Raw genomic sequence first — 26,271 nt, 5'->3', positions numbered from 1 at the left:
CGTGACGACTACAATGTATAACATTGTCATTTGAGTCATTTGTCCTCGATGTGTCTTGTTTTAATGTAAAATAATATTAAAAGACATAAATGTTCTATACATTTAATTTTCAAGACAGACAGACAGACTGACATTTTCAAGGCTATCGGAGTATAAACAAGATCCTGAAACAATTTTTATTCTTGTTAAAAAGCCCCATCTTGTAATTAAGTCTATTTTGATAATGTGCATATATTATTTACAGCCAGCACCTAAGCTTATGATTCAGTATTACATTGCATTTTCTTATCGTGGCAATAAAGATAGTTCGGGCTATACGCAATGCCGTAAAGTGCTTTTCTTACAAAAAATATGTGGAGCAGTAAATGTTATACTGAAATTTGATTGGACATAATGATAATAGTGCAGGTTAAGAAACAGTCCCACACAAATACTTACGATATCTAAATCATAATAGCACATTTTATCCAGTGATGACGATTACAGATCAAATAGAGGTATAAAATATTAAAGATCAAATAGAAGGTATAAAAATATCATCTGTTTTATTTGTTTCAAGGATAGTGTTAGTGCAGGTCAGCTATCATGTTCAAACAGATGTAGCTCACTGTTTTATAATTTAACCCTATGGAAAAAGAAACATTGGTTTAGTATGTAGATATATATACAGAAGTTACAAAATAGAGAACAGAGACAGTATTTATCTAATCCAAAATATCATAGTGTAGTGAATGCCGCCAGTTTATAAACTATGGTGAGTAAATAGTGTCAGTTTATCTGTAATCCCAATTATCATATTGTAGTGAACGTTGCAAATGTATAACTTTGGACGAATTGTTTATATCTTTATATCTTTTGCACAATATCATAGTGTAGTGAACTGAACTTCTTTATATATAATGTTAATTACTATAGTAAAGTGAACGGAATTCTGTTGATATCTAATGCCCATTGAAGTAAACCGAATCTGTTGATATCTTATGCCCAACATCATATTGCAGTGAACAAAACCACTGTATTGTAGTCAAAAATGAAAATTTTCATCTAATATCAATTATTATACAACAACAACAACAAACTTTATTAGCAATATCGACATAACATGTCTGTGGCTAATGAACAGACATAACTATAATAAATAACTACATACACATGAGTAAACATTACAATTATATGTATGATAAAAGATATTCATATAAATGGTTTTGACAATACCGTTTCTGTCCTTAATTTATATGACTCGTTGGTAAATTTACAAATATTTATTACAGTTTTTCTATTTTTTGATCCCATTTATCTGTTGAATTTCTGCATAGTAGGCCATGAAAGATGTGGTATGTATTTTGATCGAATATTGGAATATTTGCCTCAAGTCATCAAAAAGTGATATTCTGATTCTACAATATTATGATTACAAGTTCTACAAATTCTATTAGCTCTATTGGTACCAACATATTTTCCTGTTTCTATAGCAAGGGTGTGTGCTGAAAGACGAAAACATGTAAGCAACTTACTGAGATAGTAATTTTCTACAATATCTCATATCTAAATTCGGTTTTGAATTCTGTATAATAATCCTGCTTTGGCATATTTTTGATATCAAAGTGCCAGTTCTGCTTAAATTGGTCTCTGAGACGATTCTGTAACATTGGGAAAAAAATATTTTCATTAATGTTGTTCCACAAATTGCTACAACCTAAAAACATGGTACATAAATGAATCTTCATTATTCATCAGTTTCAGTCAGTTCTTTCCTTACACAGTATAGACAAAGAATATCTTCCTAATTCACCAAGAACAGCCATATTAGGAGTCTTGAGTTTAACAGCAAGTACTTTTTTGTAGAGTTTCAAGTGAACCCTGTGTATAGATTTGGTATCATATACACCCCATATCTCTGAGCAGTAGAATAAAATCTGTTCAACCATGCGATCAAATAATAAAAGCTTAGTTTTCAAATAGAAATTAAGCCTAGAAAAAATTGAATATAAACCATTTATTGCTTTGAGGGACTGGTCGGACAAAGATTTAATTGCCTCCACCATTGATCCATTACTGCTAAACTTTACCCCGAGGTAACAGAAAGAGTCTACGATCTCTAACGGTTCATTATTAATACACCATTGATAGTTTTCTACTTTTCTTCGTTTTCTAAAACTACATATTTTTAATGTATTAATATTGATCTTTAATCCCCATTTAACAGAATACACATATAAACTATCTAATTGAGCTTGGAGGCTTTGTTTGTTCGTAGTGAAAAGGACCATGTCGTCTAAAAAACCAACATATAAATACATAGTTGAATTAAATCAGTTTCAGTCAGGGAATTAAAATCAAGGTTTGATGTTACATCGTTAACGAAAAGAATAAAAAATATCGACGAGAGTGGTTTCCCCTGTTGCAAGCCAAGCGACACCTCGAAACAATCAGACATATTTGAGAATACCTTAATACAGACTGATACATGCTCATAAACAGATGTTAACATTTTAATCATTTTACTATTCACAACAATGTCAAGTAGTTTATACCACAACATTTCTCTGTCAATAGTATCCAACGCCTTTTCATAATCTATAAAGGCACAATATAGTGTTCATGTGTTGACAATAATTTCTGAATAATACTGTGGAGGATGAATACACAGTCGTCAGAAGTAATTCTGTTATTACGAAATCCAAACTGGACATCACTGAATATAGATTGACTGTCACACCAGTTATTCAGTCTGCCACGTAAGATAAAAGAAAAAACTCTTTGCCATTGTACTTATACGAGAAATGCCTCTAAAATTACTGGGGTCAGACTTGTCACCTTTTTAATAGATTGGCACAATAATACCCTTTGTCCAACACAGTGGGTAAACACCATCAATAAATATCTTATTAAAAATTGAAAGTAAAAATGGAGTTATTAAACCTTTTGCATCAATAAAATAGTCTGATATTATTAAATCACACCAGGGTGCCTTATTCTTGACAAAGAAGAAATTGCTTTATTTATTTCACCATCCTCTATGGGTTTATCTACGCATTGTATTTCTACTATATTATCTATATCATTGGACATATTAGGGATAAATTACTCTCAACCTTCCTGTTAAAAAATTCAGAAAAATATGAAGCAAACAGGGCTGCATCAGTATTATACTGTAGTGAACGGAACCAGTATATATCGTATACACATTAAAATATCGAAGTGAACGGAATAAATTAGTAAGTTATTCAAGGCCTCGTGCAATATTTTAGCTGCCTCAATAATACTTGGTAGTATATCTGAGGCCTCGTGCAAAATTTTAGCTGCCTCAATGATACCTGGTTGTATACCCGAGGCCGCATGCAATATTTTAACTGACTCAATAACATTTAGTTGTATATCTGAGGCCTCGTGCAATTTTTTAACTGCTTCAAAATACCTGGTAATATACCCGAGGCCTCGTGCAATATTTTAGCTACCTCAAGGATACCTGGTAGTATACCCAAGGCCCCCTGTAATAGTTAAGCTGCTTCAATAATACCTGGTTGTATACCCGATACCTCGTAAAATATTTAAGCTGCCTCACTAATAGCTGGTAGTATACCCGAGGCGTCGTGCAAAATTTTAGCTGCCTCAGTGATACCTGGTAGTAAACTCGAGGCCTCGTGCAATATTTTAGCTGCCTCAATAATACCTGGTAGTATCCTCGAGGCCTCGTGCAATATTTTAGCTGCCTCAATAATACCAGGTAGTATACTCCAGGCCTCGTGCAATATTTTAGCTGCCACAATAATAGCTGGTAGTATATTCGAGGCCTCGTGCAATATTTTAGCTGCCTCAAGGATACCTGGTAGTATACCCACGGCCTCCAGAAACAGTTAAGCTGTTTCAATAATACTTGGTTGTATACCCGAGGCCTCGTACAATATTTAAGCTGCCTCAATAATACCTAGTTCCAGCACCAGAATTGGATGTACACATCTCTAGTTTATTATTGGTGCACGACAAAAAATGGGTAGGAGTATGAACATGTAACATTAAGAAGTATGCTGATTAGCTTCGAACGATATTTAAAGAGACACAATTATGGCATAAGTCTTCTTATCTCAGGCTATGAGTTTTCAAAGACCCGTGAAGTCATAAAAGGTAAACAAAAAGGCTTAAAATCAGGAGGTCAAAAGTCAAGATCACATTAAACCAGAACAGTAGATATTTTTTTGCCAATTAACTAGATAATGCCTTGGTCTAAGATCACATTTGATACGGAGGTCACATAATTATGACTGGTAAACGACTCATAATTATTGATTTGATGTCAGTACGTCAAACGTCCAGTGCACAGTGACGAAATAATTTTTGTTCCTTTTCTTTTAAGTTACTGAATGCATCACGGGGGCATTTCGTGTTCTACGAGCTCTTGTTTTTTAAAGCATCGAAATAGCTATGTTGCTAATAAATGGCAGCTGTGAACACTACCGAGATACTGACGTAACTTATCGCAATAATATTTCCTGGAAATTTCCGACTTCTTAAATACCTTTGTACTAGTAATCTTTTCAGCAAACTTGGTTTTATCAAGCTATATTGTTTAAGGTAGAATGCGCCTAATTTGAAGTTATAGGGGTCCGTTTCGATATTTATTTAATATAACATTCAGCATATTCCTCATAGAATGCGTAATTTACTTTTTTAAATATTTCTGTAACTTTTTTCTCTGCAAACCTTCAAAAACGACAATTGACGTCCATTTTTCATGAACCGCGATTTCACATCCGACAGACGGTTTCCGTAAATCGTTCTGTTCATTCTACAAGAATTGATTTGCCTGTTACTTATCATATTTTCATTTAGAAGTGTCTTTAAAATGGTGTATAATTTATAGAGATCATTTTAACGTAAAAGTCTATATTTACGTTAAAGTGACGTGAAAGTGACAAATATGACGTTGAGTTTTGAATACAAATTTTGCTTTAATCTTGTCTCATGTAAAACCCAAACGATTGAATTTGAGAAAATAATTAACATGATGAAAAATTCATTTTCTGTCGATTGAAGGAATAAAATTATGGGGTCAGCGAATTCATTTTCGAGTAAAATTACTTTACGCTAGCCCTACCCCCAAATCACAACATAGCTTAGTTTGGGTGTTTTTCTGATTTATCTCTTTTCAATTCTTAGTATTTTACACTCTCATTCATCAGAGACTCACTACAGATGTGAAACGAATCGTGGTACGTGAAAAAGAGAGTTTTCTTTTCAAAAGAGGTCCTTATAACTGTAAAACTTGCAACTTAAGTGCGAAATTGTTTCAATACAGAATGTCTAACATACGCCAATGCAACAACTTTGCTTAAAATACTGACCATGTTATTTTTGAAAATCGCTTTAGATATATTTTCTATATAATAATGATTGTTTTTTTTCTTGTTATTATCCCTAACCAACCCAATATCTTCATATTAGGCGCATTCCACCTTATAGGTAGAGAGATAGCTATCTAGCTGTCTCATGGCAGAAATATGCCATCATTACACTAACAGATTTTTTCTACATTGTAGATTTTAATGAAACTTCTCACAGTCGTAAAATAAAAAATATGGTCTACAATATGGTGAAATGAAATGTATCTAGATCTGTGTGCATGTTTTTGAAATATTTGCCCATGATTAAAGAGACCGGCACATTTCACGCAGATTTTTAGACATTATTTGGTATGATTTAATGTGTTAGATATTATATTCTAATATGCTTGTCTCTGTTAAAACACTCTTACGCTAGAATGACGGTGAAGTCAAAGTTTCTGTTGCGACAAAGTAAGAGCGCTTCTATATTTCATTTACTGTTTTAGATTAATTGCATATTTGAATCGAAATAATTTATAGAAAAACCATGTTTCAACACTATTGATAAACTTAGGCGGTATAGTACGTCGTACAAATAATTTCACTCGGGCTGCGCCCTCGTGATATCATAACGCCCGACGTAAAACCGCCCATCGTGCATAAATAAAACACTCTTATGCTATAAATTATTTCTTAAATAAAATCTACCTTTAGAAAGATACTTGTGACGTAATTTAACTGTCATTTTCACTTCAGTCTGATCCAGCACAATCATGTACGGAAACAAGCAAAATCATTAGAGATCACCTCCAAAAATAAATTGCAAGCTACAGAATATAAGAAATTAAAGAAGTATTTTAGTCCTATGTAGGCTATATATATTAGCTCATACTCGTCAATACTTTCCCATCAAGTTCCTTGCTTTCACGACTTTACACCTCATTTTGTAGTGTAATTTCCATGCTACTTAAATTTGGAGTCCAAAACCAGAAAAAGAAAATTTTCTCTTATCGATATAGCTTTTATTTCAAAACTTTTTGTAAGGGAGGGATAATCCTCCCTTTTAACGATACGTGTTTTTTACCAGGAGGGAACATTCCTCTCTTTGCAAAACTTGTTATTTCTTCTCTTTAAACATTATGGTATTTTAAAGTACTTACCCTACTTTTGAACTTCGCCAGAGAGTTTTGTCCTTCATAAGGATTAACTCCATATTTATTCACTTCAGCTGTGCATAACGTTTTTGAAGTGCATTTTGCTTCTATATACGTCTCTTGGCAAAATGTGAAAAAGTCCGTTTCCCACACATTCAAAATGCACATGAAATTATACCGATATATAAAAATTGTCAAGAGAAACAGAATTAAAAATTTGTTTACTCGGAATTTAACAAGTTACTTATTTAGAAATTATCTGTGAGAGAGATAAAGATAATTATAATGTTCATAGACAGGCATATGTTTGAAACTGGTGAATGTCGATCTTCAGGCCAATCCTGCCAATCTTGAGATTGCGCACGCATTTTAGGGATCCCTAAATTGAGCAGTATCCCTAGACTGGGTACAACATATGCACGCGCGTGTGTGTAGTAATTGGATTGTCCGTCCCACAGTTTGTGGGGGGGGGGGGGAGGGGGTAGTAAAGTATACATTTGTATTTGGTTCAAACTGGAATTTTGAATCATCGAATATATAGACAGGTAATATTAGAAGAATTTGCCTGCGGAAGATCACTTATTATCAGTTAAGTATGTATTATCTAGTCTTTCTCCTTCCAAGTTGAGAGTTTTGACGGGATAGAGTCGCAGATGTACATAAAATTGGATTTTTTTTTGAAATACATAGCAGGTCTCAATTATCGTAGTTACTCAGATACATTTATTTGTAAAAATATTAAAAAGAAACGTTGATGTTTAATGACGTAGATTACCCGTGCCTGTATGCAATTACGCAATTAAGAAAATAATTTGTAAGCATTGAACTATTTTCAAATCCGCCAGTCTGTAACGGTATGGTTTTTGTAAATACGGAAACTTCATGTGTGTAACCTGGTGTTACTTCTAGTATCTGTCTGACATTATTAAAAGACCTGTTTGGCTCACTTCGCATAACAATGGAACATTGTCGCAAAATGGTGACATACCGTTCAGTCTAAAGGTACTGTAAGCTTATCATGGGTTTCTCGTTTTCATGTTTGAACGGTATCAATCAGGGCCCAGTTGTTCGAAACTTTAACAGGCGATTAAGCAAACGGTTGGTTAGAAGTAAAGTTATATTTCGATATTTTATAAGACTCAGAAAAACAAATGTATGAGTTGAGGATAATGATCACTAAAAAGTCTTTGCAGTAAAAGCAAAACATCATGCAAGTGTTTCCCACTAAGACAAATATTTTTAATCAAAATTTAACAGGCGGTTAGTTTAGCAGTCGGTTAAAGTTTCGAACAAATGGACCCAGGTCTTTAAAGACTTCACATGACAAAAGAAAATTGTTGCATACCAAAGATCATACGGTAAGCTAGTGGTCTATGGCGAAGCACGAAAGATAGATATCTATGGGCTATATTCATAGTCGTAACTCAAACTCACACTTGACTCAAACTTGGGTAAGTATCACTAAAGTGGACCTCGAGTAGACCTTGCGGGAGTGTGAGTGAAGCTCGAAAGTCATATTCATAAATTCCACTCAATCTTGACTTTCGGAAGGACAGCTCGAGTAATTGTTTCATTGTACACAATTGATTTAGAGGATTATAACGGTTTATATGACAATAACATCAAAGATACACAAGTGCTGATCATTATTTTTGTTGTTGGAAGTTATCATCTTAATGCCCGTCTGTATGTTTATCCGTCCGTCCATCGGTCTATTTGTTTTATAATACGTCCTTCCGTCCGTTCGTCCGTCAATCAGCCAGTCTACTCATCTGCATTAGTAGAATTTTAATTTATACTTAGAAATATAGAGTTTAATTTTCGTTTAAATTTGAAATTTATTTAAAAACTGAATTTTTAAATCTGCCATTAATTGTTGGTGTTTCCCGAATGAATGCCAGTCCACGTATTTTTTAAAATTTCAATTACTAAAAACAAAATTGAGCTGCACAATGAGAAAACCAACATAGTGCGTTTGCGACCAGCATGTACCCAGACGAACATGTGTATCGACGCAGTATGGTCATGATCCACGCTGTTCGCTAATAGTTTCTCTAATTGCAATATGCTTTGAAAGCGAACAACATGGATCTTGACCAGACTGCAAACGCACTATGTTGGTTTTCTCATGGCGCAGCTCATATCTTTTTATAAAATAAATGTTTCCGTTGTCATTTAAACAATGAGATTTAATAAGATAGATTCTTCATTACATTTAATTTGACGGATTGTTTATATTTTTCAGTATGAATTAACCGATATCTAGACGTGTGTTTCTGGGAGTGACTGATGAGCCCCGTTAGGCTAGGTTTCGAAGATGTATATTTGTTTTCCTAATCTATTCTAACCGTTTTTCTTTTAATTAAACAGTCTATTAATTTGTTGGGTCTTTTTGCGTTTTCGTCGTCCTCAGCAACATGTATTAAAAATGAACATAATATATTTTTCCAAAATACCTTGTACAAATATGAACTTCCGCTTTAAAATGACACTGTTATCTTACCTTCGAATCAATTAAATATTGTAAATTTATCATCTAAACATTCATTATTAGACCTTGAGAAAACTCAAGGGTCCCCAGGACCTCCCTCAACAGTCACTCACTCTTGGGAGTTGACTCGACTGTCACTCACCTTAAGTTTATGAATACAAATGGAATCTTTCATGAGTAAAGACGTGACCGTTAGGCAATTTGTTTTCAATGAGTAGTGTTGGAGTATTGTCTATAAATATAGCCCTATCTATCCCAAGAGTGAGTGAATGTTGATGAAGGTCCTGGGGACACTTGAGTGTTTCTCAAGGTCTCATAATGTAAGTTAAGATGATAAATTTACAATATTTAATTAATTAGAAGGTAAGATAACAGTGTCATGTATGTATTTACAGCGAAAGAGCATATTTATGCAAGATATTTTGGAAAAAATATTGTGTTCTTTTTCAATACATGTTGCTGAGGACGACAAAAACGCAAAAAGACCCAATAAATTAAAAGACAGTAAATTTATGCAAACGGTTAAAAAGATAAAGGAAATCAAAATATATGTATTTACGAAACCTTATCTAACGGGGCTCGTCAGTCGTTCTCAGAAAAACACATCGTAGTAACAAATATTTACATTTCAACATTTCACAAGCCTAGATATTGGTTAATTCACACAATTTAAAGAAAATCTATATTTTATCAAATCTCATTGTTTAAATGACAATGGAAACATATATTCTATAAAAGAAAATATGTATTTTGATAACTGAAATTTAAAACAAAAATATGCGGCCTGGCATTCGGGAAACACCAACAATTAATGGCTGAGTTAAAATTCAGCTGTTAAGATAAATTTTAATTTCAGCAAAAATTAAACTCGTGTATCTTTAAGTATAAATTTCATTCTACTAATGCTGATGAGTAGACTGACTGACGGACAGACGGAAGGACGTTTTGTAAAACAAAAAGACGGGCAGACGGACAAACATACAGAAAAGCAATGGGCTAATTCGTTTCACTTTTGCGGCATACGCCGTTTCGCCTCGTTCAACCGGCTAGGCGTTCGTTTGCTTTCCCGCAAATTCCCGGGTCTATCTGGTGTACACCGATGTGCGCCGGTCTAGCGAGATAGGCAAAGCGGCAAATCATATATATTCAAGATATAAAATCGGTAAAACATCTGAAAGATTTGGTTAATAACATTAAAGGTAGAAACATACTACAAGAAATATTTTGCTAACTTATATTGACAAGGCCTCAATAGAAAATCATAATGAATTGGAAATTCATCTTTTTCATTTGCATTGGCCGGCGTACGTCGAAGCATTCGATTATTATTAAACCGGCGAAAATTATTTTCTTGCTGCTCACGTGACCGGCATGTCTCGGGTTGAGTAAAGCGAATTGGCCCATTAAGATGACAACTTCCGACTTCAGACTTTGCATACCTTTGATGCTATTGTCATATAAACCGTTATAAACCGCTAAATCCATTGTGTACAATGAAACCATTAATCGAGCTGTCCTTCCGAAAGTAAGATTTAGTGGGATTTATGAATATGACTATCGAACTCCACTCACACTCCTGCAAAGTCTACTCGAGGTTCACTTGAGTGGTACTTACCCAAGTTTGAGTCAAGTTTGAGTTTGAGTCTGAGGGCGACTATGAATATGGCCCTAAGATTTGTTGGTGAATACGGCCCCAGCGCTTTAGAGACATCTAGAAAATGTACATGAGGACTGTCAAAACACGATGGTGATTGCTTTGAATACCGTTATAATACTGTCATATTTTCACTGTCTTTCATTTTTTCCCCTCACTATATCATGCAAGTTGTTGTCTAACTGTACCTTACTGCAAATGTAGGTTGATCTGGTACTCCACAACATAATAGATCTTCATATACATTTTCTGGATGTCTTTAACGCAATTTACTATGTGGAAATTATGAAAACTTTGCGTTGGCGTCATAGTTAATTTGTACATGTCTCTACTTTATGAGAAAGCTATGTAACGTTGGAATAATAGTCGTTTACCATTTCCCCAGATTAGTTTTCTCACGTGTGAAGAATAGGATCTTATTTTTTCACATAACACTGTCACATACACATGTTTCACATTTCCTGTAAAATTTGTGATCGATGATTTGAAATCGCATTTTCATATTACAATATTAATGTGCATTTTTACATCTGAATCGCATTTTTCACATATTGCTTGTTATGAACTCCGAAATGTATTTACCGTAAGGCTTGTGCTTCATCAAAATAGTTAACGTATATTCACTTGCGAAATCTTTTTGGGATGTTCCGCACTTGGTAGCGTTGTTGTATGTGTTGTTGCTAGGCGTTGTCGCCGTAGCGGTGTGGGTTAGATTCCGGTTAATGCCAAAATAAATTAGAATTTGTGTTCACTATGATATGATACATGTCAGTGTCCTGGCATTTCATGCCAGGGCTGTAACTTTTTAACGAAATGAAGAATTTTAAAATGTTCAAATACGAAGGCGATGCTTAGTCAGACTCGAGCCAATGTCAAAGTCATGATCGAAAAGACATACATACCTTAAATATACACTATCCAACTGCACGTGCACGAATATGGCGCGAAAATTGCTTAACGCATCTTTTCAAGTGCTGCCTAAGGTAACCGGGGTACACAGATCCGTAACAAACATAGAGTCAATGTAAACATAAGCTGTTTTTTACGCATAAGAAGTAGCATGAACCTTGTGGAGCTGTTTTCCGAAAAATATCTATTACCACTACCCCTCCACCTGCCCCCACCGCCCCCCCCCCTCCCCCCCTCCTCCTGTCTCCTTCCCCCGCCCAAGCAATTTACCTGTACTCGCCGTTAGGAGCATTGTCTTCTATATTTTATGCATAAGGAACATACAAACTGAGGAACGGACAAGCCCATTACTACACGTGTACTCACTACAAATATCACTGCGTAGACCACTCCGGCTGTATAGTTTTTGTTTTAGAAAATAAAAGGCGAAACTATTTCATATAGATGAAATCACAAAGTGACCGCGAAAATTGTGATTTACATTTGTAGGAAATTAATTTTACATATGTGAGCAAAAGTTTGTTTTTACATTTGTGACGCATTTTTATTACATATGTCACCAGCAACCTTTTTACATTTGTAACAACTCGGTTTTACATTTGTAGAAAGTTTTTACATATACGGTCAAATTATTTTACGTTTGTTACCATTTTTACATATGTGACCATTTTTACATTTGGGGGTCCTACAAGCAATCAAAAACTTTGAAATTATTCTAATTTTAAGCATAAACATAATTGTTACCCATATTAAGGCTAATTTTAGACTATGATTTTTAAAACCAGGAGACATATCCTAGCACTCTCTTTATTTTTCGGCAAGGATGGTCAACTGTTTTTACCAGATCAGTTTTAAACGTAATTATAAAGCATATTTTAAAAACTTTTCGGCATAATAAAAGTCAGAAAAAAAAGAGTCTGTGTTTTCATTTTTCGGCTAAGGTCGATTCTGATTTTATCAAATTTTATCATTTTTTTATCAAATCTTATCAATCTTAACCGAATTTTAAACAATTTAAATATATAAATAAAAAAAATATAATAAATATTCAAAATATTCTTTTAAAGTAAAGTTAGGTCAGCAACTTTTATTTGTGGTAGGGACCTATGGTGGCAAAGTGGTAAGGCAAAGTCCGAGAAACAGGTACATGAAAGAGGCCACCATAGGAATATCCATTACTGAAGATGTTCAGTAAACATAGAGTCGGCAACGGACAACGGTAAACAAATAACAGGTAAACAGGTAAATTTTAGTTAAAACTCTAATGCGAAATTTAGGTATCACGTACACAGGAAACGCGTGTAGAACTTTTATTATTTAATAGTTTTGCTTCAACCTTTCAATATTGATAAAAAACATATATAGCTAGAATTCTAGTGCATCTTTAGTAAGATATCAACATAAAATTAAGCAAAATTATATAAAAACGGACGATTTTCAATAAAACTTACTGTAAAATTTCACACAGCGCGATCGTAAATAACTATTTTGTTTAACAAGTTAAGATATTTATACCACTTCGAACAGTAAATTAAGACTTTTGGCTAGAAAGTGCAAAAAAAAACAAAAAACAAAAAAAACCAGATCAGAATAGCATTAAGAAATGACAAAATGGTAAGTATTTAAAAATATATAGTAAACGGTATAGTTAAAATACATAGACTGGAGTAGTAAAGGCTGATGATCTGGTACCGGTACTGGATCACTTCCAATAAGGTACCAGATCATCATGCCACGCCATAGCCCCCATTGTGAGCCAGGAATGATCTGGTACCGGTACCGGATCACTTCCAATACGGCAACAGATCATCATGTCATGCCATTGTCCCCATTGTGAGTCAGGAAATTTCTGGTACCCTATGGGAATTTAACATAGGGTACCATATCACCACCCAGGTACCAGATCACCATCCAGGTTACCATATGCTTTACCAGTAGACAATAAGAAAAATGTACTTTCTTTCTTAAAAGAAATGGAGCGGCCCTGAAAAGGGCCGTTGTGTTTCTGAGTAGGATCTCTACTCAGTGGTGCTATCAGCAGGGGCTCTTTGGACATAGGGGTGAACCCTAACAACCCTGACGTAGCGCCGACCCATGTATCTCTCTTCCATTCTCTGCCTTTCTGCCCGTCTCCACTGTTCTCTATCTCTCAAGGATCGGATGATCCTTAGCGCCTCATTCTTTCTTTGTTGGGTGTCCCTCCACTTCTCTTCTTCCCTCCTAAGCGTATTGAGAATGCTGTTTTGAAGAACAGCAGCTCTGGCTTCGAGTTGTTGCAGCTTCTCAATTTGCTCGGCAATGGACTCCATTGTGAACGAACGATGGAATGTAGGTCAATGTACTTGCTTATATGGGGATCGCGCGGACCGGATAGAGAATCAATATACTAGCCAATGAGATTTGATCTTACATGGAGGACTAACATCTACATGGCTAAGTTGAAAAAAGACCAGGACCTCTGGTCTTTTTGAGGGATTGGTTTATGGCACCTTTACTACTACCCCTAGATAAAATAACAAAACAAGAATATTTTGTGTACACACTTTTTATTGAATGAGTAACTGTATTAACAAAGAACATTAAGGATACAAATAATCATGGTCTAACACATACAATTTAAACAAAGCTAAAGCAAGTTTTTCAGATTGATCTGCTGTACAACACTGACAATGTTCAGGTTTAGCTAGTGATCTATCTTTTGCATACAAGTGTCCATAGAATTGTTTAAACCAAGTTCCTACATCTTTGTCATTGAGATGCAAATATCTTGGCTCTAAACGAAATTTGATAGTCAATATAGTTTCTAAATCATATCCTCTAGCTAAAGCGTCCAAAGCAAATATGCAGTAAACACCAACACCACACATGGCACTGCTTCCACTTTGAAGTCGTATGTTGTTCCTAGTCCAGCTTCGGGTATTGTTGTCCAAGAACTAACAGCCTCCTCTAAAAGTGGTAATCCATAAGTAGATGGCTGTATTTTCTCTGAAGTAAATAGCCACCGAATGTTCTCCAGGTTTATCTGAGTCATGTGTGTTCACTATGTAAGCTTTCACATGACAGGGTTTCTGCTTCGGTAGATGATCCTTAGCACACTTCTCAATTGATTGTTCTCAATATAAACGATTTATCCAAGATGTATTGAAGTTCATGGGTATTCGTGATTCCAGGCGTCTTTCACTCGATCTGTCCATATACACATCCAGCTTTCCCGTGGATCTGATTGATGACGGGCGTACTTGTCCCTTATATCTAGCCACATATGCAAGGCTTGTACTTTCTCACTGCCATGCACGTCCATAAGCTCTAGTTTTGGATACCATTTTTCCATGACATTGTAGAGATTTAGTTGATTAAGAGCTTTTTCAATATACAATTCCACCCACTCGTCTGTAGATGTGTACAAACACAGTTGATGCTGTAACTGACTGGGATGATTGATTATACATCCTAAACAGTTCTTATGTACTTCATCAAAGATGAGTGTTTGAAGTTCTTCCACAACTCATTCGTTTAAAATGTCTCGCATTTTCTTCAGTTTTCTTTTGAATACCGGTTCGTGATATTTCACTTTCTCAGCATCTTCTCTAAGTTTTCTGGCATAGGCATGACCATGTTTAATAATCTGTGACAGCTTCTCTCAGCCCGTTGATTTCAATTTGATTGTCGAATTCTGCCTACACTATCACGTTCGCGACGCTAGGAAGTTGTTGTGCAAACTGAAGATCTATCCTCAGGTTCCCCGTTTTTATAGGGTGAAGTTGACCTTCCTCGCAACCTTGATCTGCGGTGAGATCAAATCCCCAGAGAGTGTCGTGCCACTTTTATATTCTGTCATAGTCAATCCAATCGACCTGTTGAGTCCAAGAGCTCCTGTTGCCCGGCAGAGTGACATGTAGGATCGCATACATTCTCCATTTTCAAAATCTGGTTGGAAGGCTTTGTTGTGAATGGTTTTCCCGTCGATACTGACTTCTAGTTTAGACAAATTGAAATGTCTGAAATCAAACGGGTTGGTGCCGGGGTCTCTATTCATATCTGCATTTCTCACCATACCAGTGATGAGTCGTTTTGGAAGTTGTCCAAGAAACAAGTGATCATCAATTTAAGATCTCTGTCCATCGGGGATCGTGAATGTTTTCACTACAGCGCGTCGTGTCGGATCTTCATGTTATGCTGACTAATGGCCTGATTCAAATCGTTGGCCACCACAGGAAGTAATTCAACCGTTCTCACGTTGAATCTTACTTGCTGGATATCACCTTTTCCTTCGGCTGTGCCCATGAGACAGAAGTTAGCTGAGGCTCTGTTTAACTTGAGGCGTATTTCAATTCCATTGGGGAGGTATTTCTCTTGTAGGAATAAATCCAGATGTAATCTTCCAATGAGTTCACAGGATTTGCTTTCGGCAATACGACTTCTGCGACCTTTCCATCCACAGTTAGCTCCAGCTCGTGTATTATCCTGTATATGAGTAGCTGAATCTTTATCCCAGAGTTCAAACGCCCGCAGTTGTGTGTTTTTACATTCTTTGTTGTAGGACAGGAGATTTTCAATGTAGGCTCTGTACGGATAGGTATGTGTGTTGCTCGAAATCAGTTTATTGTTCAAATACAGATCAATACTACTGAACATACTGAGGAAAAAATTATTGACCACAGAAGTTTCAGTGTCAGTCTCCAAGTCTGTTCCATCAGCCTTGAGCACTTTGAATTTGATCTACAAATAGGACTGATTCAAATCTGTCCATTTTTCCGTTTATGGAGGAATAATAAATTCGATGGGGGCTGAATTATTCAAAGCAGAAATCGGGCAATGTTCCGTCCATTGTACATTTTGCATGGCTGACATGGTTGGAGGTACAGCAGAAACATCAAGTTCCGTTTTGCTACACTCGCAAGAACCGTGTTGCGTCATATTTTCCTGTCGAAAATATCAAGAGGTTAAGAATGTTTGAACCTTCTGTGAAGTCGTCTCAACGTCCTTCTTCGACGAGGTTTAGATGAAGACTGACTACGAGACTTTGGTTTTGAACCTTTTATAGTTTTGATCAAAGATTCTCCCAAGGATAAAGCTGTTGATTTTCCAACAGACTTTAGTGCCTTTACTCCACGAGACTTTAACACCTGTTTTGGACTTTTTCCTGACATGATATCTTTGACTGCACCCAGACCTTTGTGTTTGAGGGCCTTAATTGCTGATTTAACAATGGGTTTTACAAAAAGAGAAGTTGTTTTGATAGCTGATTTTAAGATGGGACCAAGTCCATGACCATATTGGCGTGGAACACCACGATACACGGGATACATTGTGATCATAAGTTAAGTCGTGATTTCTTTCGAAAATGCAACTTCACCATAGACTTGCCACCAACAAACTGAACGGTTTGTCCAGTGTCACCCCTTATATTTATACCTATTTCATCAAAACTGGATTTGGAGATTGGGACATAATGCAAATTGCCAAAGTCTTCGTGAACATGATTTGAATCTCTCTTGCTCGGTTCAAATGGAACCACACGAAGGATGGGTGCCTCAATATCTCCAAGAAAAGTAAAATCTGCAAGATCGGAATAAATGATTAGTGCCAACATTTAAATCCACACCGTATGGAAATGGATTTTCATCCCCCGGATAAACATCTCCCAGATGTTGACTTTCTCCCCCTAGCTTAAGTAATAAACTAGGATGGAAATGTATACCCACATGCGATGTATTAGAATTGGTTTGGTTTGGAATAACCTATATGAAACACCATGGACAGTTTATGGAGAGTGTCATCAAGGTCTTTTTGAATAGCATTGTCGATTTCAGTAATGAGATGCTCCGGGGAGGAATACACCCCAGATTTGATGCAGCAATGGAAGGTGTACCGATCATTGATTTTCTTACACCTGTCCGAAGGCAGTTTACTAAATTCCTTGCCAAGTTTGTGATGCATTGTAACAATTTGAAATTGAGATTCCTCCTTTGTCACATTGACAATTTGAGAAGGAATAATGAGTTCGATTAAAGCCATTTCATAATCATCTTTATTGACATAAATGGGTTTTAGTAATTTTGTGCTGGATACACTCTGGGTATTGTTAGAAAACATGCACATAGCTGTCACTGAGCACCGTTATGTAAAACGAATTCATCGCTGGTGACGAATAGCTAGATTTTGCAACGTAGGTTGTTTTATGACTTTTAAACCTGGGGTGGGTAAAATGTAACCAAGTGTGCTACTGAGCAGAATAAACCAAATCCTATCTTCAGATTTCAGACCACTAACACAAAAAAAATGGCAAAAATCTGTGACATGTAAGTGAGGCGAATTTTTGGCTCACAAGTTTTACAAAGCGTCGTAGTATTGTCTGTCACCTCCACGCTAGCCGAATCTGACTGAGACATCCTGTCAAAATGTAGATCCTTTTATACCAAATGACTTTCTGGAATCCAACTGTCAAATTTCTTTGGATATCCTTCCCAATGAACTTTAATTTCTTTGATCTTTTTTCCACCTACTTTCCTAGTGCGACGAGCAAGGACTGATTCCATTTCGTAAATATCTTTGTCTTTTATAGTCTGAATTTCAGGCAAATAAAAGGATGCTTCAATCTTTTCCCCATCCAAATCTTCTAACTGAACGGTTGGTGGCAACGAACGGCGAATGTAAATGACCTTGAATAATTCTTTGGTCCAGTTTGGGAGATACCCTTTGTCAAACGTTCGCTTTGTTTTGTTGATGTGAACTAAATCACCCACTTGGACCGAGATAGGTTTTGATTTTGTTTTTGATCCATACAAGTGTTGTGATACTTCAGGTTCTGTGTTTTCAGTGACCGATGCAGGTGTTGTTTGAATACTCCGATGAAAACTGTGATTGTAGGCATGAAACAAATCATGTGTGAAATATTTCCACATGCGACTTTTCAAACTTCTTTGAAATCTTTCAACAATGCTTCTGTGGTGAAAAATGAATATGTTGGGACTTTAAAAACTTCTGAAAGTCTTTATTTTTAAACTCAGACCCTTTGTCAGTTTGCAAGGACTTTGGGGATCGACCTGAAGATTTTAAAATAGACTCAAATGCTTGAATCAAAGTTTGACCTGTTTTATTATAAACTGGAACAACCCAAGCACATCAATGACACACAACAAATAACGAAACTGATCATTGTCTTTCATTAACCTCTGTAAATCTGCTAAATCCGCTTGCAACTGATGATCAATGCCTCCCACAGACGTATTTTAAATTTTCGACGAATAGGTTTATGCAACGTGTAGGTTTCCTGCTCCTGCAACCATGATTTGACTTGATCTAAAGATAAAGATTTGATCTGTTTTCGAGCTGACCGATAGTTTTTGTACGCCCGAAAATCCTGCAGGATGTTTAGGGTCGTAGTAAATTTTATGAAGCACAACCTCTTTTACTGTCCGTGTTAATAAGCCTCCCAAAACTGGGACGTTAAAGCTCTGGGCTCACGTTTTATAGGCTCAGGTGGTGTAGGTGGTAAGTAGGAACTGGTCTAAAAACATTCATCCCCATCATCTTCATCCTCGGAACCGTCTCTCTGCATCCATAACCAGCGCTGTCTGTTGCCAACATATTCCTGAGGGACATTAGATTCTCTCAGACCTCGAGAAAATTCTTGCCATCCTCTTGGGTTGGATCCTTTGCGTAAGTAAATTTGCATCATTGACTTAATCAATCATATTAGATCCAAAAATAGGTTTTCCGTTGACTTCTAAATTTCCCTGAGCATTCCAACTCATGCTCGGATAATCTTCCAACATTTGAAGAAGAAGTTTTGCTTTACGACGCACGCATATACTGGCACACTATCAATAATACGATCAAGCAAAGTCTCAGGCTTCTTCTCTGTTTGTACAGTTTGCTGTTGTTGCTGCTGCTGAAATTTTGATGACGGTTGCACTGCCTTTTTATGAGCCAGTTGAAATGTTTGTAACGTTTGCCCGTATAACTGAGCTTTTTCACTTTCAGACAAATCATCTCGATGAAGTACAGACCCCATGTCTTTCTGCAACTCTGATGTTTGTGTGATGTTAGGGTTTGGTGGTAATCTTGGACGTTGCTGTTGCTCTTTTTTCCAGCGATTGATCTCATCCAGCATTTTAAAAGGAACAATGGCCATTTTCTTCATATTTTATCTATCAACTTTCCGACAGTGTTGCTGAGCACACGCGCTAACGATAAAGCTAACAGTAGCAGAAATCCTCCTTTCTGATTTAAAATTTGTTTTTTCTTCCGGATTGGAATCATTTTGTTTGCCAAGTCCCGAAGTTGTTGACGCTTTGGATGCAACTGGCGCTTCTGAGCCTCTGATAGAGATACATTCCCTTTTAAAACATTTTGGCAGCACTCTGCCACGCAGTTGATTAGATCTTTAGGGGCTTCCTTAATTAGTTTTTTCCTAAACTGAGGTTGTGCCTTTCCTAAAGCTAACATCATTGCCCCATGTTTCTTGATCGACGGTGTTTTACGTTTTGCTATCTTTGTGGCTGTCTGAACAACAAATGATGTTGTTTCTGTGAACGCTCGGGCTTAAATAGGCGACAGGGCATCAAAGTCTGTTTTTGTTTCATCACTGATCGAACCTGATCTAAGCGTAGATACTTGTCGATTCAGTGGTGAAAATACGGCCAATATTCCATTCGGATACCCTGTAAATGAGGAAGAAGGTAAGCTTGCCCAAGATGGAGTTCCAGACAAATGCTGGACAAAAACGATATTGAAGATGAGTTTCGGGACGGAGGCGTGAACGATTTGTTAATTTGCTTACAGTCCATTTACCGTTTGGAGTCAAATAGGTTAAACCATCATGTTGATTCACCACCACTTTATCAAATCTTGACTTAGGAGTATTAAGAACGGAGGGTGGGGTGGTACTCTTGGATCTTGATTTCATGTAACTTGTAGTTTGAAATCCAGACATGATACTGATGGGTGAGAGAGCAGATCTGACTGGTGTTGTCTGATCAATCACATCAGAGACAAGACTGACTGGTCTCAAAGGCGAGTGTTGTCTTGGTGAAGATCTTCGTCTTACAGTCACAAACCGATCATCGAGTTTTCTCATGAGTGCTGAAAGAGTTCTCTCTGTGGTCTTGTCCGATTTCTTGACTTGTATTTTGACTTTCAACGGTGATTTGCTTTTCTTGGCTGGTGTTTTGACAAATCTCTTTTTGCGTTTCTTGGCTGCTGGCGTTTTGACAGATCTTTTCTTGACATCTTTGTCAAATTTTCTTAAAGTCTTTTGACCGTCCCAACGAAGTAGACTTCGAATCGTTACACCTCTAAGAAATCCACTGCCTCCTGGTTTCAGTAACAATTTACGTTTGGTTTCGGCATTCACATTGGCGTCTGCTAACTGTTGAATCTCTTGCTGATTTCTGTTCATGAAATTCAAAGTCTGTTTAGGCAGTTGAATCTTTTTCTGTATGGTGATCTTGGCTGCTAACGTAAACCATTTGATCATTTCATGCAGACCCGCTTGTAATAACTGATGTCTTTTATGAAGATTTTTTCTCCTGGCTGAGCGATTCCAAGGCTCTGATGACAGATTTTGGTGTATAATCCATGATGAATTGTCTTGAAGTGAATACCTTCTTCCTATGATTTCTTCTTTTATACTAGTCCCGTGTACACAACAGGTCCTCGATTTCCTCCAGTCACCCAATGATGAAAAATATCTGTTCTCAGTCTGTAGGACTCGGGAGTTCTTGGATGAAAATCAATCACTAAATATCCATGAGGGACTGAAATAGCATCTCGATAGGCTTGGAGTAAATGTGGCAATTAAATTTGACTTGCCAATACTTTGATTTGTCCTTTATCTCTAGTATTTTGAAACAGATCATGTAATGCGCATTCAGCCTCGTTGTTCTGCTTGCTTTGGATTGTTGAAACATGTTTTGGGTGATATATATCACACTGGCATTACGATGATGTCCTTTTCTTGTAAACCAAAGTTTGATTTTTTCTTCATCTTTATCGTTGAGCGTGTCGTCAAACACCACCAAATGAGGAATACTGGTATCGCTGACAATCTCCTCGTCGTCGTCTGGGATGCCATTGACAAACTTGATATAAGAACCTTCTCTTTCTTGCAACATAGCGTAGGTAGACTGCCATTCTTTGTAACACCACACCACTTGTTGTGGTACAGTTTGAAACACATCCGTTTTAAACTCAATCAATTGTTTGACAAATTGTGTTTTATCAGACCCACTTGGTCCAGAAATGAAAATATTGCAAGGATGTTGAAAAAGTAAACTACTTTCTTCCATGATAGTTTCAATAATAATGACAACATATTCTGTTTTACATGTTTATTTATACTGACAAAAACAATATTGACAAAACGATGTTCACAACAAAACAATATTTACAACAAAAACAATAGTTAACAATTATTTAACAATGTTCAGTTCTCATCACTCACGTTTAATGTTAGGATGATATTTATTCATATATTTTCGGAGCATGTACATCCTTATAGAGAGATTTATATTCAAGTCTGTCATTGTTTTTCTTATGTCTTTGTACTTGACGTAGAGACAATTCTATGCTTTCAGAAAACATGTCCATGTAATCATCGCCAGTGTGGAAATCCACATTCAAATTCGTCCTGTTCTTGAATTAGGTTGTGAATAATTCTATTCGAGTGTCTGACGAAAACCCTAGATGTACTTTACTGTAATGCGCTTTTCTTATCGATATATTGTGATGTACTTTACATATATTTTTATATCACTTGTGAAAATTAACCATTGTCAGGAATACTGCCTAGCTATTTTCCATCTTTGTAGTTAGAATGATTTAGTCGGTCCAAGTCTATTCCTTATATCTTTTAGGGTGATAACGGATTGTCAAAAAATGACTGGCATCCACGCATGTAAGCAAAGCATATTTTAAACTGTTTCAATTAAGTAATCACTAAACTTTATCAATACAACTTTCTGGTTCATATAAAAGTGTCCAACGTTTTTCATGTGAAAAAGTACCACCCCTTCTCCAGTCGTTTATATGTAAACACACTCTTTCACTATCAGTAACGAAAATTTCCAGTCAGTTCTGTTAATAGCTTCAAGGTTAATGTTTGCTTCTCCTTCTTCTACTGCTTTTGTTACAATAGTTTTAAAACGCTGAAATGTGACAGGTTCGTTCAACCATGCACGTATCTGGCGCTGTGATCCGAACCGTTCTTCTTCACATGTGATGTGAAATAAAGCCACAGCGTACAGTTCAAAATCTAAAATATGATATAAAGAAATCCAGAGTTTTTTTTACAAAATCTCAATAACCGCTGACATATATCTGGAGAAAGCACGTCCAGCTTATTTGATGCCATGTTTATGAATGAGAGTATTCTTGTTGTTACGCTCTCAAATATTGATTCACCGCCTATACTGACATGCGATTCATGATGCATATTTCTTCTGGCTTTTCCGGATCTTTAAGGCATGGAGATATGAGTAATTTCAGCATGCAGTTGACCATCATGAATCTTGAAATCTTCATTTTCAATTTCTTGAAGCAAAGTTTCCCCCGTCACTGATGAAGCATTGCCAAATGGAACGTGTATTCCAAGTTTCAAACCGGGATGATCAATAAAGACTCGAAACTTTACCTCTTGGCTTGGTCTGACACTCCTCTTTCATCTTGTCTACCATAGCATTGAATAGTTCGTAGGTAAAGTCATACGGTTGGTCATAGGGTTTGAATGTAACATCGTACACTTTACTTTGCGTCTTGAATTTTCTTGATTTTCGTTCCATTCTAGGTGAAATGTTAAAGTAGTTGCTTACCAGGTCGTGTCGCTTTTTCATCATGTTGATCTTGCCTTGCTTGTTTATGTTTTTTTTCTAAACCCTTACGCCGTTGTTTTCTGCTACTTAATATTTGTTTCCTTTGAAATAGGGCCTTACATTTATCTGAGGAAAGGAAAACAATCTACTCCCTTCTTCTTTCCCCTTTACATTCTGCATTAACGTTCCGGTCATTAGCGCCTCCTCGGAAGTTATCATTGGCTCTTTTTTCAACTCATCCTCCTTAAAGAGGGAGAGCCAGTGTTTACAGGCCGTGTTATAAGTTTGGCTGGAAACAGCCATAACTACGCAGCGCAGCGTAAACAAATAAAATGAATAAAACAAAACAAACAAACCATTAAAACAGCAATTTCAGTGACATGGAGCCGCAACCCCCAAGTATGCAGACGCCATTCAAATCGAAAAAATTATATACAACAACTATTCGAAGTTGTGGGAATCTACAGATAGAAATGTAACTGTAGTCGAATAAATCATTTTTTCTCCAAACTAACTAAGATTAAAATTGATTTGTTCTTACTTCTTCTGTCCATTTATCCGGTCCAGGATCTCGCCATTGCTTACTTCCCGAATTCCCCATTCCTAAATTATCACAGCCTTACGTCAAAATTACGAACAGAACTAAATTACTTTGTATTGCAATCAGGTTTGCACAAGACAGCTCTTTCAAATCGATAATGCATATGTGGACGGCTACTCACCTAATGCTTTAAATAGGAGTCGTAACATAGTTACTTCCTTATCTGCTTCTTCCGCCATTTGCCGTCTCTACCGTCAGAAAGGACAAATACCATACATTACATTGTGGTACAGCTATTTTTCTCTGTAGGTTGTTTTTGTGATTCTTACTATTTAGAATATGGTATTTTTAATCGGTTATGAATTGATATATGTTTTCTGGAATGCATTTATGAGAGTATTTGTTGTTTTGAATGCGGGAATCGGTCTTAGATACGTTAGATGCTTAGAAAGTTATATTGAGTTAGAAGGCGCTCTTTGAACTAAGAAGGCTGAGAGTTTGCTTAACAATCAGATAGCTTTAATAATTTGTTGGGGGTATGAGTGAGAATTTTAGCCAATCAGCATTGTCGAATTATTTGCTGCGGGATATGGACTGGGTATAAATAGATTGTTCATGCTGAGAGTCAGTCTGCTGGTTCGTCCATGGTATCGTGTCGGATCGGAGCAGTACTTATATTTACTGATGGCACGAAATCTCAGATTCTGCATTAAAATATTTTACGTTCCAGTTAAAACTCATGGGCAAATGTTTGAAAGGGTTAGAATATATGAGATAGATTATATAGAATTTATTTAGCGTTCTTAAATAGAGGGGATCTATTTAAGATTCCTTAAATAAGCTTCGACCCGAGAGTGTTTGAGAGGTTGGGGATATTCTGAAGTTTGAAATAATTCACAAGTTTATGATTTAAATTGTTCAAATGTTTTGAGATTTAAAATGAATTGTTCCTTCGATCAATCATTTCTTAGAATAGAAGTCAAATCATAAGGTTAGGAACCCTGAGGAAAATTTATATATTTGAATAGTTAAATTCATTAGCAAAAGAGCCAAGGAAAAATTAATTATATACTTATTTAGGATATTAGGAATAAGGACACGCTCCTGTTTGCACGTACAAAATTGGTGGCAGCGGTGGGTTTCATGATAAATATATCTTTATCACTTACCTACGTATTTTTAAGCTTTAATTACCACACATATTTTGAGTTATGGCCGAGGGCATGGATACAGAAGTTTTTTCTTTCTATTTGGAAAAATAGATAGGTTACTGAAAAGATGGAGAGTTTAACAATGAAGTATTATGGAAATTGAACTTTTTAGACAGGCAGGTGGCCGACCGAGTTACAGGCTTCAGGCCTGGAGAATGCTAAATATGATTATGAATAGTATCCCTATATTACCTCCCCCCCCCCCCCCCCCACCACCCAAAACGGGCAGTTGCAAAGATACTAGTAGTAACACGTGAAATTTTGCGTCAAGGGCAACATTCGACCGTTTCACCTGGTTATGGACCGACATGTTAAACATTCAACGCCAAGTTTGAGATACCTTATTAGGGTTAAAAGAAATGAATCACAAAATGAAAATGCAAGAGCCGGAGGTTGGGATCACGTTTGTCACTAAGAGGAAAAAATATTTTCAAAATCAAAAGGAAGTTCAGATGAAATTGCTAGTGATAAGAAGGTCTGAAATGTCCGTTCAGACTAAAGATACTGTTTCAAGTTCAAACAAAAATAAATCAAAAATGAAATTTCGGATAAACAGGATAAAATAAAAAAATAAAAAAATTTTATTTAATCTAGTAGTGTAAATCTACAAGTTTAGATACACCTGCCGAATCTAGTGTTAAATTTATTCAAAAAGTAAGCCTTCTGTATTAATGAAACCAGCGAATATGAGGTTCACGGGTCTTGGATAGATATAAAGCACATTTTGAGGGGGGGACTTGTTCAAAAATAAATAATTGGGTCAGTTGAACAGAAGGGTTGTATCTCGCTGTATCGTTAGAGGCAAGCTTAGGTGTCTTTGGGAATTTAGGAAAGTCTAATAGTAAGTTATACTGATTTAGTTAAAATGCACTTCAAGATGGTTTGCACCCCCGAATCAGAAGAGCTATACAGAGCACAACTAAGGGAAAGACGACAGAAAGCCACAGAAACTTTATCTGAAATGGCTCAGATCTTAAGACGTTTTTTGACTAATTTAGCATTCCCTTCAGCCCCTGGAGATGGTTAAAGAGACCTTGCAAAAGAACTAATTTATTGATTCGCTTTCAATTCAGAAAATGCGTTTAAGAAATATAACAATGCTAGGCCAAAAAATCTAAATGATGCTGTACGCCATGCAGTAGAACTTGAAGCATTAATAGGCTGACGCCAACGTTTA

At 36.3% G+C, this 26,271-nt stretch overlaps 1 protein-coding gene across 1 annotated transcript in view; it reads right to left on the bottom strand.

Annotated features, from left to right (window-relative positions):
* The window catches only part of LOC123533915 (interferon-induced protein 44-like), a 100,257-nt gene extending 76,267 nt beyond the window's left edge, over window positions 1-23,990 (bottom strand). The window contains exon 1 of the mRNA XM_045315895.2: window positions 23,884-23,990. Within this exon, the coding sequence (XP_045171830.2) occupies window positions 23,884-23,943 (60 nt within the window). The 5' untranslated portion in view covers window positions 23,944-23,990. The remainder of the gene's footprint in view (window positions 1-23,883) is intronic.
* Window positions 23,991-26,271: the final 2,281 nt, after the last annotated feature.

This window comes from Mercenaria mercenaria, chromosome 12 (assembly GCF_021730395.1).
Source record: "Mercenaria mercenaria strain notata chromosome 12, MADL_Memer_1, whole genome shotgun sequence".
Taxonomy (NCBI): Eukaryota; Metazoa; Mollusca; class Bivalvia; order Venerida; family Veneridae; genus Mercenaria; species Mercenaria mercenaria.
Note: the sequence above shows the minus strand (reverse complement) of the source record. Positions and strands in the feature narration are given on the sequence as shown.